Consider the following 14,786-nt stretch of genomic DNA (forward strand, 5'->3'; position numbering starts at 1 on the left):
ATGTCCTCGGGGCATATGTTCACCCTCAGTAATATTTCTCTTCTATGGAAGTTTACCTCAGTGGATGTATAGAAAGCATTTAATGTATTTATGCGTTCGTGTGCAGCCGTGTGGTTTCAGTGGAAACAAAAAACAAGCGAGGGAGAGGACATGGAATGCCCCCACATGTGGTAACATAAACACATGTAACCACATGGAAGCGCCGTGCCCCTGCCGTGAACATGTGTGTGTACGGTTCATGCAAACACACCAGGCATAGGGACAAAAATTACATTTCGGGCATGTTCTGGGCAGAGGGCTGCTCTCATCAACAAACACCAGGAAGCGATTGATTAAAGCCACGTCCACACCCGGGCGGATGAATGTGGAACTGCTGTGCACATAGGGAAACGACTTTGGTACACAATAACATTTACAGGTCGTCTTCCAGCCAACCTGACACAGCAAAGTCATATAAAACCAGCTAAAGCTCTTCCTCCTCATTGTCTTTCTGCTGGCAAACATCGGAGGATTTAAGGCATCGTGTGGCAGGGGAGGAGGACAGTCACAGCCAGTTTACTGAGCTCGGTTTCGGCAGGACAAATCTCTCTCCTGTCACCTCCTGCACACAATTACTTACAGACTGGTGACACAGAAAAGGAAAAACCTGAATGAATGAGTAGAGAAATGTAAATACACGCCTTTCCATACAGGGCAGGAGGTATGGAACGGTTTGATGAGTTTGATCTGAGCACCAATGGGAGATTTTAGATATACTAGACACCATTCTCAGCCACCACTGTCAAAACACTAAATGAGGGAATATGGTTTGCAGGAATAGTGCTCGTTGCTTCCAGAGACTCTTAGAGACTTTTAGTGAGCTGTTGGTCCACTGCAAGCCTCCAACATAACTTAAATGCTCCTTGACACCGATTCTCCAAATGCTATTACCCTTTTTTTTTGGTGTGAAAAGCACTGGCTTAGTGCAGATCGAAGGCGAACATGTAAAGCAAAAGATGTGGTGTCAAATTTCGTTAACAACATAAGGCGGTTTAAACAAGCCATCCCTGAAGGCAGATGAGGAGGAAGGCAGAGAGGAGAGAGCATACAGTTTCAATTATCTGTCATCTAGCTTCTGGGCCCTGAGTTTTCACATCCAAACACAGGCTGTTTACTCAGTGGACATTTCATCGGTCAAACACACTGTAGCTTGACGTGCACACACCAGCGCGCTGCTCAAACACACAAAAGCAGCCATATGTACAATAACTGACACGCACGTGTGTACATAAACAAGCAATCACAGGTTTGGCAGTCACACACATGGAAATCTAAAGAGGTAAACAGTGATGCGTTTGATCGGGGCTATCAAAGCGATACGACCCCCGCAAACACCCACATACACAGAATTTAATATCACAGACACACACTATAAAGATTCTAAATGAGTCTGTGCAGGACTAGTCTACTGCGCTGCTTTGCATCTACGTATGAGTACAAACTCATTCTGCATGTCAATGCAGCAGAGGCGCATTAGCAGATATCATTAGCATGTCTCTGTAATGTAGGGAGCTCTAATGTCTCTGAATGGGAGCCAGGAAGTGAAAGCATATGAGAGCCCAGGCTAGGGCAGGGCTGCTGCCACTGAAATGACTTTGTGTCTGTGTGTGTGTGTGTGTGTGTGTGTGTGTGTGTGTGTGTAAATGTATGTTAATATTGTGGTAGTCAGGGAAAGCGTGTGTGTCTTTGTGTGCAGGTTTAATATGATGTCGGGAAGTGAATGCTCCATCTTTCGATGGCAGCGTGTGTGTGTGTGTGTGTGTGTGTGTGTGTTAGGTAGGGGGCATTATGCAAAGGGATGCATAATGTGAGGTAAAGGGGGCATTAGTCTAAGCAAGAAGCTGGGACTCAGGTGGAGGACCTTGTGTGTGTGTGTGTGTGCTGAACAAGGCATAATACATCTTCTGAGTATGAAGTGGGGGAGAAAGAAGAGAAGGAAAGAGGAAGTGTATGATGAGGACGGGAGGAAACGTGTGTTTAGATAAAATGAGTGAAATCCTTCATCCATTGATTGTATTAACATAATAGCCTTGAGCCATAGGTCTGGATGACTCCTTTATTAACACACACACATTATGGATTTCTGTCATATGGATGCTTTTCATGTGGAGGCCCATTTCCCCAAATTAGCCAGCTTAGCCAGCTTTAGTGCCAGATGATGCGCTTTGAAACACCGCTGTGGCACAAACACACACAGAGACACACGCAAGTAAACAAACACACGAAACAAGTCTCAGTCTCACCATGGCAACTGGTAAAACAGCAATATGAAATTCATCCAGGTTGGGGTGAAAATGCAGCAGCCAGACTTCTGAGGAGGCGGTCAGCGAGCAAAGAAGCTCATCTTCACGGCTCCGGAGGTGGAGAACGATGACGCATGCTTTGCTATTCCTCGCACGCCGAGCGAGTTCACGCCCTCGTCCTGAACCCGGTGACATCATATACAACACTGTGTGTGTGATGTGAGCTGTATGTGAGTGGTTATCAGTGGAAAAGTTGATGTCTTGTGCAGACAGTAGCTGACAGAGAGCCAGATTCTCTTTGGACTCCATGCCAGACCACAATACATGCACACACACACACACACACGCGATGGGGAATTTCCTATCTCTCATGTGGTAAAATTGTGAAGCTGAAAGAGTTGGATGCATTTGTGTGTCATCTAACCCCAAACCTTACAATCAACAGATCTTCACGCTGCTTTTAATATTTTCTCATCAGGGAAAGCAAATGAGCTTTAACTTATCAAAACAATCTTTCTTATAAAGTGGATAATTGTGTCGAGTCACTGCGAACGCCGCAATTCACCAGCTGACAAGCGCGCTGACAGAATGGTTGGCGTGTGTGCGAGCGTGAATGAGCAGAAAGTCACTTTTCCATTTTTCCAAATTAGAAAGCCATGCCTTGACAGTGCCAGACGATACGCATTGGAACACACACACACACACACACACACACACCAATCAACTCTAGCGGCACAGCTGTCGCATTCATCAGAAATTATTGCCGGAGCTCAGGAAATGAATTTCTTGGAGCACTTTTGGCTTTGCTGTAAATTTGCGATGCTCATATATACAATAAGCCTCAAATGACAGTCCAAGTGCTTTGACACAATGCCTGAGCAGCGCTTTCATCCTGCGACGGAGATGCTCAGATTTTCTTTTTCCAAACCGCTTTCCTCCGCCATCTCTTTTCAAATGGCATAATTAGCCTCCTGTACTGCCATCTATTCCTCCTTCCAACCATCCATCCATCCTTTTCTTCCTCCCTCCATCCATCTTGGATGCTAATTAAGCATGTGTCTCAGTGTGGAGCCTCTGCCTGGCACCCCAACCCTATCTCCTGTTGGCAAACTCTCCCCCCACGCCCCGCCTCCGACTGGTACGATGACGTGGAACCCGCCCCGATATCCATCCTCCCCCCTCCCTAAGAATAAAATAAAAAAAATCACTGTGATGAGATTCTGCTGACTCCCCCTTGGGAGGAGAGGGAACAGATAAGACGGAGAGGGAGAGAGCAACGAGCTGGCACAGGAGGGAAAACTGACAAAGAAGTTGTTAAAGATGTGGCGCGCGTAGGTGGACGCAAAACAAAACAGAGCAGGAACTCTATGAGCCATAGAGTCTAACTACTGCTGCCAGTAGGAGCATGAACATATATATCACTTACAAGCATGGCTGCATTCAAAGACATAACATAGTGCATATAGGAGGAGATAGAGTTTGGCTTTCTCTCACTGAGTTCCATGAAAAAATAAAAATATATATCTAGACTGCAAATGGCAAACCCAAGTAACCACTTGATACAAGTGCCAATAGGCTGTGTTCAAAGTGTGTAATTTCTTTTTTTAAAGACAACAATCATACAATTGTGGTTTAAATAGTGGTTAACAGGCAGCGTTTACAGTGGGAGCTGCAATCAAATCAATATTTTCTGTTGGTTTCGTTAGTAAATTATTCACCTAAACCCACTGAGGCTCTGCATGACTGTCTGCTCCTGTGCTGACCATGTAAATGTGATGGGTTTTTGTGTGTGTGTGTGTTTGCTGACCATTGCAGGACCAAACAGTAGTAATTTAGCAGTTTTCCTACAGTTCAGGTGTTTCAGTGTTATGGTGGGAAAAAGGTTATAGTGAGTTCACTTCAACAGCATTTTCAGATGGTGTCTAAAAACGGATGATTTCCCTCCTTCTTTCCCTTTTGTCTGGTCGGTATCGACTGGCCTGACTGTCTCTTAACAACACTGAATATGCAATGTTGTTGAGAGATGGCTTGTTAGCATAGTTACCAACTGATAACAAGCTAAAACTGAAAACAGGTGAAAAAGCACCTCTTCTGTGCTGGTCAAGTTTCACCCGGTGGTGCACGAGATTATGCTGTATTAGGAGACTGGGTGTGTGTGTGTGTGTGTGTGTGTGTGTGTGTGTGTGCATATCTCAAACAGGAGGCTCACTTGCCCCCAAGTGTACACTAAACACTCCCACACCTGGACCCTGCTCACTCTGAGCTCGTTAGCAGCAGATGGTACACACACACACACACACACACACACACACACCCTCACACAGGGACCAAGGGTTACGCACACTCAGACTGGAATGCAGTCTATTTTGGTAATAGGCCAATCTGCTGGTAATTGTCCTCATTGTTAGTATTTGTTTAGGCCTCAACTCTTGACCTTAGGATGGCCTTTTTACATTTACATTTTCATACAGTAACAGGACTTTGATTGGATGTGTGTGTGCGTGTGTGTGTGTTTGCAGTTTAATCTCCCCAGGTGAGGACGTAACAGGTAGAGCGATAAGAATGTTAGCTCATTAGCTGCATTAGATATATAGGAGATCACGACGGTCTTTCTAACATCATTTGCCACGGCTCCATGCGGACTGCTTTATCTACTGAATACATTTTCTCTGGTTTAAACAGTCAAACTGTTTGCACAAACTCTAAATAAATTGAACATGTTTATACTCTCCGGGAAATGCACTGATGTCAGTGGCTCCAAGTGGACAAACGTACACAGAGAAAAATATGCTTTGCTATTTGATTTGTTTAAGTGGCTAATAGCCACTTAAACATTGTGTAACTGACAAAACATGGAATGGGCCGGAATCAATTTTATCTGAGGTGGTTGCATAAACTGTACTGTTATTGAGTTATTCTAATTGTAAATAGGATATTAGGTTTCATGTTAATTCAGCTGCTGACAAAGGGCCACCAATCCAAATCTGTGACTTTTTAAACTGCCACAAATACGCCTTTAACGCTAAAAGGGGGACCAGCACGTGGGGAATTGTGCAATCATGCATCTTAAACCTGTTCCATGTGTGTGAGTGTGTGTGTGGCCATGGCAGTGACCATGGGGTGTTGTTTATTTACTGGGGCGGTGTACCTGTTCCTCTCCCCCTCTGTGGGTTTGTTTGCCTCCCCACTGTCTGCTGAAATAACATCCAAATACCCCAGTGAGCACATGCATGCATGTGACTGTGTGTGTGTGTGTGTGTGTGTGTGTGTGTGGGGTTGCTTTCAATCTTGCCTCTCCAGGTTATGATACCCTGATAGGTCTGTCACGGGGTGAGTCAGAGAGAAACAGAGTTTGTTCGGTTTGTTTTTTACCAGGCTGTGATACAACGGTCATGCAGAGCCTGTGTTTGTGTGTGCAGGAGGCGCGGCAAAAAACACCAGCGCTGTCACGCAGCAAACAAAAACGCCAACACATCTTCTGGCAGATCGTCCTCCAGATCTGCCAAGTCATGCGTCTGTGTTCTGTGATGGCACCGTCTCCACAGCACAGGTTACACAGTCTTCTGTTGTCCCCCTCCTTATGGTCACAGATTTGCCGATGTGGGGGTCGATTGCACCACCAGTGACGGAGGCTTTGATGAGCGAATCCAGCTCCTCATGCCCTCCAACGGCCTGCTGCAAATGTCGTGAGGTTGATACGTTTGACCTTCAGATACTTTGATGCAACTCCTGCCAACTCCACAACCTCTGAGCAAGCTTCACTGGCTTTAAAGGGTCTGTTCACTCAAATTTCATGCGTAGTGGTTTGTCAGGAATGGTGTAGTATCCACGTTGGTCTCACATAGGAAGTAGTAGTTATGCAGTGTGTGTTGTTGAAGCAGACACCCAAGTGGGCAAGACTGACCTGTGTCTGTGCTGAAAGCAACCCAAACTCCTTTTGTAGAGCAGAGGAGTGACTGCACCTTTATTCTTTAAGGAAGAAAGTTTGACCTCAGCTAAAGAGGCACACGCACTCTCAGAAGACCCCAGTGAACCTCCCGTTCCTAAATACAAACACGGTGACAAGCTTTTAAGCGAGAGAGGGCACAAGTGATGAGGAGAATGGGAGATTTCTATCAACTAGCAGACAGATCACACTCTGCAGTTTGCCCGTAGGCCAGAGACAAGCTGTGGGGATCAAAACAGACACCAAGTAAGTCCCTGTAGGCCTTTGTTGGCCCAGATGGGGGGGGAGGGAGAGCAGGTAGGAAAAAAATAAAAACGCTCACATAGTTGATGTTCAGCATTGGAATGAAGTGACTTAAAACAAAAGAGGGGAGAGACGGCAGAGGAGTGTGCTGAGCCTGGGGGATGAGACAAGGACAGCGAGGAGGAGTCCGTGGATGGAATCGCTCATTGTGACTTTGCGAAGAGAGAAGAGGGAGGAAGGTGCTATAACGTGAGCGCGAAAACTCTTGATAACAGCGGGTAGAAACGTAATGCCCGAATGAGATGTTCACTCTTGTCTTTATCTCCCGAGAGTGTGAGCAAGAGTTCAGCCTGCGCCTGAGTCTGAGTCTATGTGTGGGTTTGAGATAGTGGTGGAGGAAGTGCTCCTGAGTGTGTCGATCAAACTGTGAGAGAAAAGCCAACGACAAAGAGCATGTGACGGTAAACAAAGTAGGCGGTCAGAAAGCAGGAAACTATGGAGAAATCATGAAAATGAATGAAGCTGCACTCACTGTCTGTGTCTCTACACCCTATAGTAGTAAACAGATTTTTATACAGTGCTGCATAAGTGGTGTCAGGTCGTTTTACTGGTTTTAAAAGCAAATCAATGTGTTGCCAACATATTTATAACAAGCCATTCCCAGATAATGTACCTTGTTCTGGAACATTTCAAGGTATTAGTTGAAGAAAATTGCAATTTGCATGATAAAACACGGATTTATCTTACCTCAATGTCAAATACCTACACCTAGAATGATCCTGCAAGACTGATTATTGCACTAAATGTCTTGTAAGGAGGAGCAATCTTTGCAGCACTACTTTCATTTTATAATTATCACCTGAACCCCTGCATTAGCAGAGGACAGTGTGCTGTAAGCTGCACCTCCTGCCTTATTTGTCCTCTGTCATTTTCCCTCTGTTCAGCCTGTTTTCCAGTAGCTGGTCACAGTAGCTTGTTCAGGGTAATTCTGGGGTGCATAGTCCAAACACTAACTTGTGGTGGGGCCTGTGTAATTACACCAGCCAGAATAGCACTGCGCCCGGTCCAGAGAGTCGGGACCAACGGGCAGCCTTTAATCAGCGCATGCCGCGACTGCTGCGCAAGGCTAGGCGGGCAACAAAGTGTGTGTCACAGAAAGCCTGGAATGTGCGTTCAGCGTTGTGACAGGGTGATCTCAGAGGGGGTCATGTGGAAACCAGGATCAGGAGACTGCATCTTTGTAATTACTGAATTATGGGATTTTCCTTAAAAAGTTTTGTGTGTGTGTGTGTGTGTGTGTTAGCTGCCAGCATGGATTTGGCTGGAGCCTCCCACAGAGAAATGAACTCTGAAAACAGCTTCAGTTTGGCCAAAGCTGAGGTTTGCAGCCCTTTGATGGGGAGTGAGTGTGTGTGTGCATGTTGCCTTTCTATGGTTGGACTGTGGATTGTGTGTTTTTATGTGTTTGTGGTATGTTACCTCTTAAAAGTCTGTTATAAAAAGTGTGTAGCTTGTGTGTTCGTGTACATGCACATCTATATGCGCTGTGTGTGTGTGTGTGTATGTGTGTGTGTTAAGTCAGTCCAGAGTACACTACATTTCTAAACTTGTGAGCCTGTTTGTGAAAAATAGAAAGCAGGACTTAATCCAACTTGCTTGGTGATCCAAGTGCTTCAAATGCGGCTTTTCCCATGGGGATTGTGAATTTTTGAGTGTGTGCATGTGCGGTTTAGTGTGTGTGTGTGTGTGTATTTGTGTGTGTGTGTGAGAGAGAGAGAGAGAGAGAGAGAGGAAGACAGAGAGACATAATGACAAAGATTTGGAGTAATGGTATGTGTTGGCCAGTTATCCTCCTCACTTCCCTCATCAATACAGTGCAGGTGAATCGGTAAACACACACACACACACACACACACACACACACACACACACACACAGACAGGGCATATGCTAACCTGATTAACACTAACATTAGACTAACATTACTGCAGCCTCCTTCGGAGAAACACCCCCGGACCAGCTGCTCTCTCTCTCTCTCTTCCTTCCATATGCACAAACTAGCATCTCGGCCTCCCACACTCTCTTCCTCTAATTCATCTTTTATAAATCTACATTTTGAACAGTTTATTGGAAAAAGTTTCTAATTAATTGGCCAGCACAGAGTGGAGGGAGAGCGAGGAACACGAGACGGAAACAAAGCTTGACGCAAAGAAGCAAAGATCATGCACTTACAAGATATGTAAGAAATAAATATGTAGTATTACACAGCATCCCTAATCCAGTGGGACATTTCCTCTTATTGCATCCCCTCAGGTAGAGATTTAACATCATGCTCAAGGACTTTAGAGCAGGGTGGATGCTTGCTTTAGTCCTTCTTACCACCGACACCACCTGAGCTGCTTTCTACCACCTGAAACCACCACGTCTCCTCCTCCCCCGCTCCATTCCTTCAGTCGTTTATGTCAATGCCTCCATGTGTCTGTCAGTTCCTCCGTCCCATCTGTCTCCTCCTCGTGCCAATCCAGCTTCGCCGGATAGATGTGCCATTTCTCATCCAGCCCTGCTTCCCCCTACGGCGCCTCTTTAAGTCTCATTTGCTTCGACTCTGCTCTGTTGCTTTGTCATGTCCTCAGTTCCTCTCACCCCCCCTCTTTCTAATAAACACATATGTTCTATCTTCACTTTCTGCTCCTCTGACTGGCTGCCTCGCTGCCACTCCCCTTCCCAGATTCCAATTCCCCTTGTATTCTCTCCCTCGTTTTCTTGCTCCCTCATTCCTCTCTCCCGTTTCCTCCCCCTTGGGTCCCCCTCTTGTCTTTATGAGGAGCTTTCTGCTGGGCTACACCATTTTCGTGGCAGCTTCCCCGACAGTGGGTGCACAGCGGGGCGAGTCTGCCAGCACATCCATTACACCTGTGCTCTGTGTGAGTGTGTGTTTTCTGTGAGTGAGACGGAGTGCGCCTGAATCGTTCACAGCAGAAGGTGTGTGGTACGAGGAGGCACTTGTCAGGTGACAGCAGCGATGGCCACACTGAGGCACAGTCGGAACCGACAAATCTCACCAGTAAACAAAACTGAATAACGATATCTAACGATGAAGGGCCTGCAGATGTTATTTCTGAGGTGTTTTCTTCAAAAGATCAGTGCAAGTTCACACATGAATCCATGTGCATTCATTAGGAGTGTGGGTGCAAAAATCATCGGGGGCTTTTGCCTTTGGGCACGAAGCAGCCCGCTCAAATCACCAGTGCCTGTGTGTGTATGCGTGTGCGCGCCTGCGAGTGTGTATAGGCCATCTATCACTGTGACAGGCTGGTGCGTGTTTACTTAATGATGTGGGGGTTTATTTATGAAGTGATGGCCGACGTGTGGGAGGGAGAGAAAAAGTGAGAGAGGGGGAGAGATTGAGACAGCCTGAGGATGTGACATTAAAATATCATCAAGGTGATGGATGTCCACACGCACAACATTAGAGAGAAGTACAAAAAAAACAGCTGCGCAACGGATGACAAGTCGTATCTGAACTTGCGTGAGTGTTTCTGTGTGTTTTATAATGACTGTGAGTGTGTAGTCGTGTGTGTGGTTTTTCTGTGTTCATTAAGGTGTCACATGTGCAGCTACTGTTGTTTACGATCCACAGGGTAATGAGTTGAGGATATGATGCATGAGTGTGTGTGTGTGTGTGTGTGTGTGTGTGTGTGTGCGCCCCCTATTCCGGGCTCCTGTGTGTCTTTGTTTCACTTAGTAGACAAGATTATAGTTCACTGTTGCGTTACTCAAGCTAACCATGTTATGCATCGAAAACACATATTAAATACTTTTACATTACAATAAACATATAAAGAAGACAGGAGCAAACAAAGAGAGACAGTGTGTGTGTGTGTGTGTGTGTGTGTGTGTGTGTGTGTTCCTGGATGTTCAGAGTGTGGAGGTGAATAAGGGATCCTGGTCAGCACGTCTGCTGTTATGCTATTGGATGTTCAATATTGACCACTAGGGGGAAAATAGACCAACAGTGAAAGAAAGATCTAAGTAAAATAAGTAAACTACAACTGAGACAGATATGCAAATATCCCTCTGAGGGAAAACTGAGACATAAAGTCAAAGGGGAACTCCACTAACTTCATGAGGATCAGTCATGACGAGCAGCACACAGCCCGTGAAAGCTTCGTCAAGACCGACAAAATAAGCATCTGCATCTGATCCAGAACACACTCTTGGAAAACCACCAAGTGCATAAGTTAATGTCCAAAAAACTGGCTGGATTCAAAAGGGACAGGCAGACAATGAGGCCCGATCCTGATCTGAAGGGAGAGAAAACTGCAGCAGATTGATGCCACCAATTAATGAACAGCCGCGGTGCACCTGACACACACTGTCCAGTGTCAAAACACCTTCACCAGGTAAGGAGGATCTATAGAAAAGCTGTTATTGGTTGCATTATGGGAAATGTAGGATCTAACATTTCTGGAGCTTCACCAATAGCAGGGTCTCACTCACAAGAGACATGAAGCACTACAGAATAACTTCACCAGTTTAGTGGAATATTAAGTTAAAAACCAACAACATCAGCATCAGTCTCTACTCTGACAACGTGGTGCTTGTGTAAAAAAAAGTTATTCCTGATTCGTCGTATGGAACAAAGAAGTCTATAAAAAGAAGCCGCTCTTGTAATTCTGTGGCTTAATTGGCCATTAAGACATTACAGAGCCTATCATTAGCATATAGAGAAAACAGACAGACAGAGGGGGACAGTATGATTGTCATAATTACAAGTGTGACCTATCCATAGACAGGGAACATGGGGAAAGGGTCAAATTAGAGACCGACAGACAGACAGGGACACAGAGGGAGCGCTGTTAGAGGAGAGAAATGTGGAAGGGACATGAAGTCCTTTTTGAAGACTAGTCAGCTCCACACACACACACACACACACAAAAACAAACGAAAAGCCAGGGATACACACCCCCACTTAAATGTGGTTTGCCACACACACCCACACGGGCAACTCCACCTCCAGATCATGGAGATAGACGACCACTGGAAGAATAAACAGAGACATGAATAGATACGGTAACCACAGTCTTTTATCTCTGCTTTTGTTTATGTCAGCTTAGGTTCGCGTGTTACCCAGGATCCTCTAGCACAGGAGAGCAAATGGAGACACGCACACTCAACTTCTTTTAAAATCACAAAAAAACACTCAGAAAGGGAGAATGGTGCTCCTGGCCTTGTGTAGAGAGCTTGGAAACCTTTTTAGCCATTCATGGCTACAGAAATGGCTGAGAATAAAAGAGCAGCGTGGCTCGGTGGCGGCGGCGGAGGCGGCAGGTAAAAGGCTGATCACACAAGGCCGAAGTGAGCGCAGCCCTCAAGTGGTCTGCATTTATGAGCCTCTCGTAGCACACGGACAGAGGAAATAAGTAGATGTGTATGGAGGAGGGTCCTGGTGAATGAAAACGTGTGGACACAGTTAACTCCACTTTGGCAGCACCTGAAGGGGAACAACCATCACCACAAACAGAACAGCACTCTATCATGTTCGATTTTAGTCTTCCCTTCCCGACACGCTGAGGACACATCTGTTTTATTATCTCTCCTACCAGCTTCTTTAGATCTGCGTTAAATCGAAGCTGTTCTCTTTAAGAGGTGTTAGTTTAGATCATGGAGATTTGCCTTCCACTGTGCTGGACGTGTGTGTGTGTGTGTGTGTGTGTCTGCAAGGCACAAATGTGTGTCATGTGTCTGTGTGTGTTTCTGTCCATGTCATCGGCAGCGATAGAGGCCCTGCATCATGCACTAACCCGTGACCACTATCCTGACACAAACAAAACCGAGAACAAAAGCTCAGACTGTGGCAAGAAAATCTATTCATGTCTCTGCTTATTCCTCTGCTGGTCATCTCTCAGGGCGTGTGTTCGGCTTGTATTGGGGGTGGGCAATGGGATGGACAAAAAGAAGCAGTTAGGGTGAAAATACTGAAGCAACTACATTTTTAATGTTTGTTTTCATACGTCATTTTCCACTCAAACACACAAACCTGTAATCTTTCAGCCATTACATCCTCTTTCTTTTTTTTTTGAGTTCAACATTACTTTCAAGGTGTTTTACTGCTTTAGTGTTTCTATTCTCACTATGTATGTGTGTGTGTGAGTGTGTGTGATTGGAGCGGGTGTTTCATTATCAGGCTCCTCAGGGGAGGAACCCACCGCTGGCTTTTACAGTGGACACCGCTGTCTGCTTTTGGGGTGAAAAATAACAAACAGATACGAGGTTGCGCCTCATGCTTGCTGCGCTTTAATTGCATCAGAGTTTCTGTACCGACGGAGTCACGGCGAACCGAGGCAGAAACACATGCTGCACGGGGATGTGTAATGAGTGACGAAGCCCTTCGGGCCTCAAAGAAAGCAACAGTGGCGTGTGTGTGTGAGAGAGAGAGCGCCTAATGAAGACTGGCTTCATTGCTCAATAAACAGAGGCTACAATAAACGAGGAAGCCGGCACACCAGGAGGCAGGTTGTGTCAGGTGATTGGGTATCGGTGATGCTGTCAGTAAATCCAGCCCATATTTCCCAGATGCCTCTGCTCCTCTGTTTGTGTCATTTAATGAAAAAGAAATCTTGCTCTGAGGAAATGCCTTCGCAAATCGCTGCAGCCAGATTCAGTGATTGTGATTTGGATCAAAGTGTGATTTTCTGCATCCTTGGGCTGGCTATTAAAAAAATCCCATTTTCAAATGGCTGATAAATGGCTATTGATTTCCATGGCAAGTATGCCGAGTTCGGGAGTGTACGGAGGTAAATGAAATGATTCCTCAGGCTGGATCAATACAGGTTCAGGGACATTTAGCAGTGCAGCTTGGGTAGGAGAGGCAACTACAGTGAGAGATTTCAGGCCGTTGTTTTTGCCAAAATAAGAGAGAGGAAGAAGAGGCAAGCAGTAGGACGGGAAGAGAGAGAGACGGCTGTGGTGTGGAGCTAAAAGAACAGGTGGATGGAAATGTCAACGGTCTAATAGATCTCTCCATAAACTAAATGAGGAGGAGAGCGGGCGCCGCCTCGGTAGGACACAGCACCTCAAAATGTTAACAAGAGAGCTGAAAATAGAAAAGCACAGGGGAAAACAGGCTGATCTCACGGGGACACCGGAGCTCTGGAGACAACGACACATACACACATTTTCCTTCATTTAAAATTTCATTTCTAAACTGCTGTCCAGTGTGGGTCTAAGTGTTGCTGTGGGACTTGTCATGTTTAGGGCAAGAAACAAAAAAGCCAACCAAATGCTGGCTGTCAGTTCTAAACTCCACACACACACACAGGCGTGCACACTCACCCGGTGGGGGTCGTGCTCCAGGACTCTGCGGCGTGCGGCGTCTAGCTCCTCGTAGCCTGGAGCGGCTCGCGTTGGCTGGTTCTCCCTACGCAACCCCTGGAGACGCTGATCGCTGCAGATAGACAGACAGGGAGGTGTAAATAAGGGCAGATATTGGCAGGTGCTCGGAAATCTCAAAACTCCCAGACTCCATGGTCTGAGGATGTTCTTTGTTCATTTTGAGGCGTAACAGGAGTCATTTTCGCCACATGGGAATTAAGCGGTGAAGAAAAAGCGAGGTAGATCATGGTACATTCAGCTTCTTTCTTTTGTTAAATCCACCAGCATTCTCTTTCTTCGCAGTGACAACCCTTGACAGGGCAGGGAGACTGACAGGGAGACAGATAATATCCACAAAGTACTGCCTCTGAGAAGACATCAGAGTCTGAACTGAACTTTCTACAGCTGACAGAGAAAACCAAGGTGGAAAAAATGGAACAAAAAACACTAGAAAAACATTTGATGGATGTGCCTTCTCACTTATAAGTCACATAGACCAATCCAGCGCTCTCCTCAATTTAACTACAGGCAGACACATTGACAAGTCAACACCCAAATGATCCTGCGGAGCCTGAGCTCTGCAGAAAGTGACTAAAAGGTGAAAGAGACGAATACCTCTGCGACAAAAATACAAAAAAGTAGGAGGAGGAGAAAAAAAAGTGCTGGCGACTGCTGGTGAAGAGATAAGAACTCGGGACAGAATGGGGACAAAACTTAAAGAGAAACATCATCATGCTCACTGGACCTTAATGCTAGATAAGCTACACACACCTGAGAGTACGGAGCCGAGCACACATAAACAACAGTACGGGTACACACACACACCCGCACAAAAGGCAGCGGATGAAAATCGTGCGTCTGAGTGAGCATAATCCTTCAGGATGTGCTACCAAAGTATGACATAGTGCTGTCGTTTATCTGTGTTTACCGGCTGCATTGGA

At 45.9% G+C, this 14,786-nt stretch overlaps 1 protein-coding gene across 1 annotated transcript in view; it reads right to left on the reverse strand.

Annotated features, from left to right (window-relative positions):
* Positions 1–14,786, reverse strand: part of pard3ba (par-3 family cell polarity regulator beta a) — a 135,552-nt gene that overhangs the window by 15,028 nt on the left and 105,738 nt on the right. Inside the window, exon 22 of the mRNA XM_070855632.1 lies at positions 13,807–13,918. Coding sequence (XP_070711733.1) covers positions 13,807–13,918 — 112 coding nt within the window. The remainder of the gene's footprint in view (positions 1–13,806; positions 13,919–14,786) is intronic.

Source organism: Pempheris klunzingeri, chromosome 24, assembly GCF_042242105.1.
Source record: "Pempheris klunzingeri isolate RE-2024b chromosome 24, fPemKlu1.hap1, whole genome shotgun sequence".
Taxonomy (NCBI): domain Eukaryota; kingdom Metazoa; phylum Chordata; class Actinopteri; order Acropomatiformes; family Pempheridae; genus Pempheris; species Pempheris klunzingeri.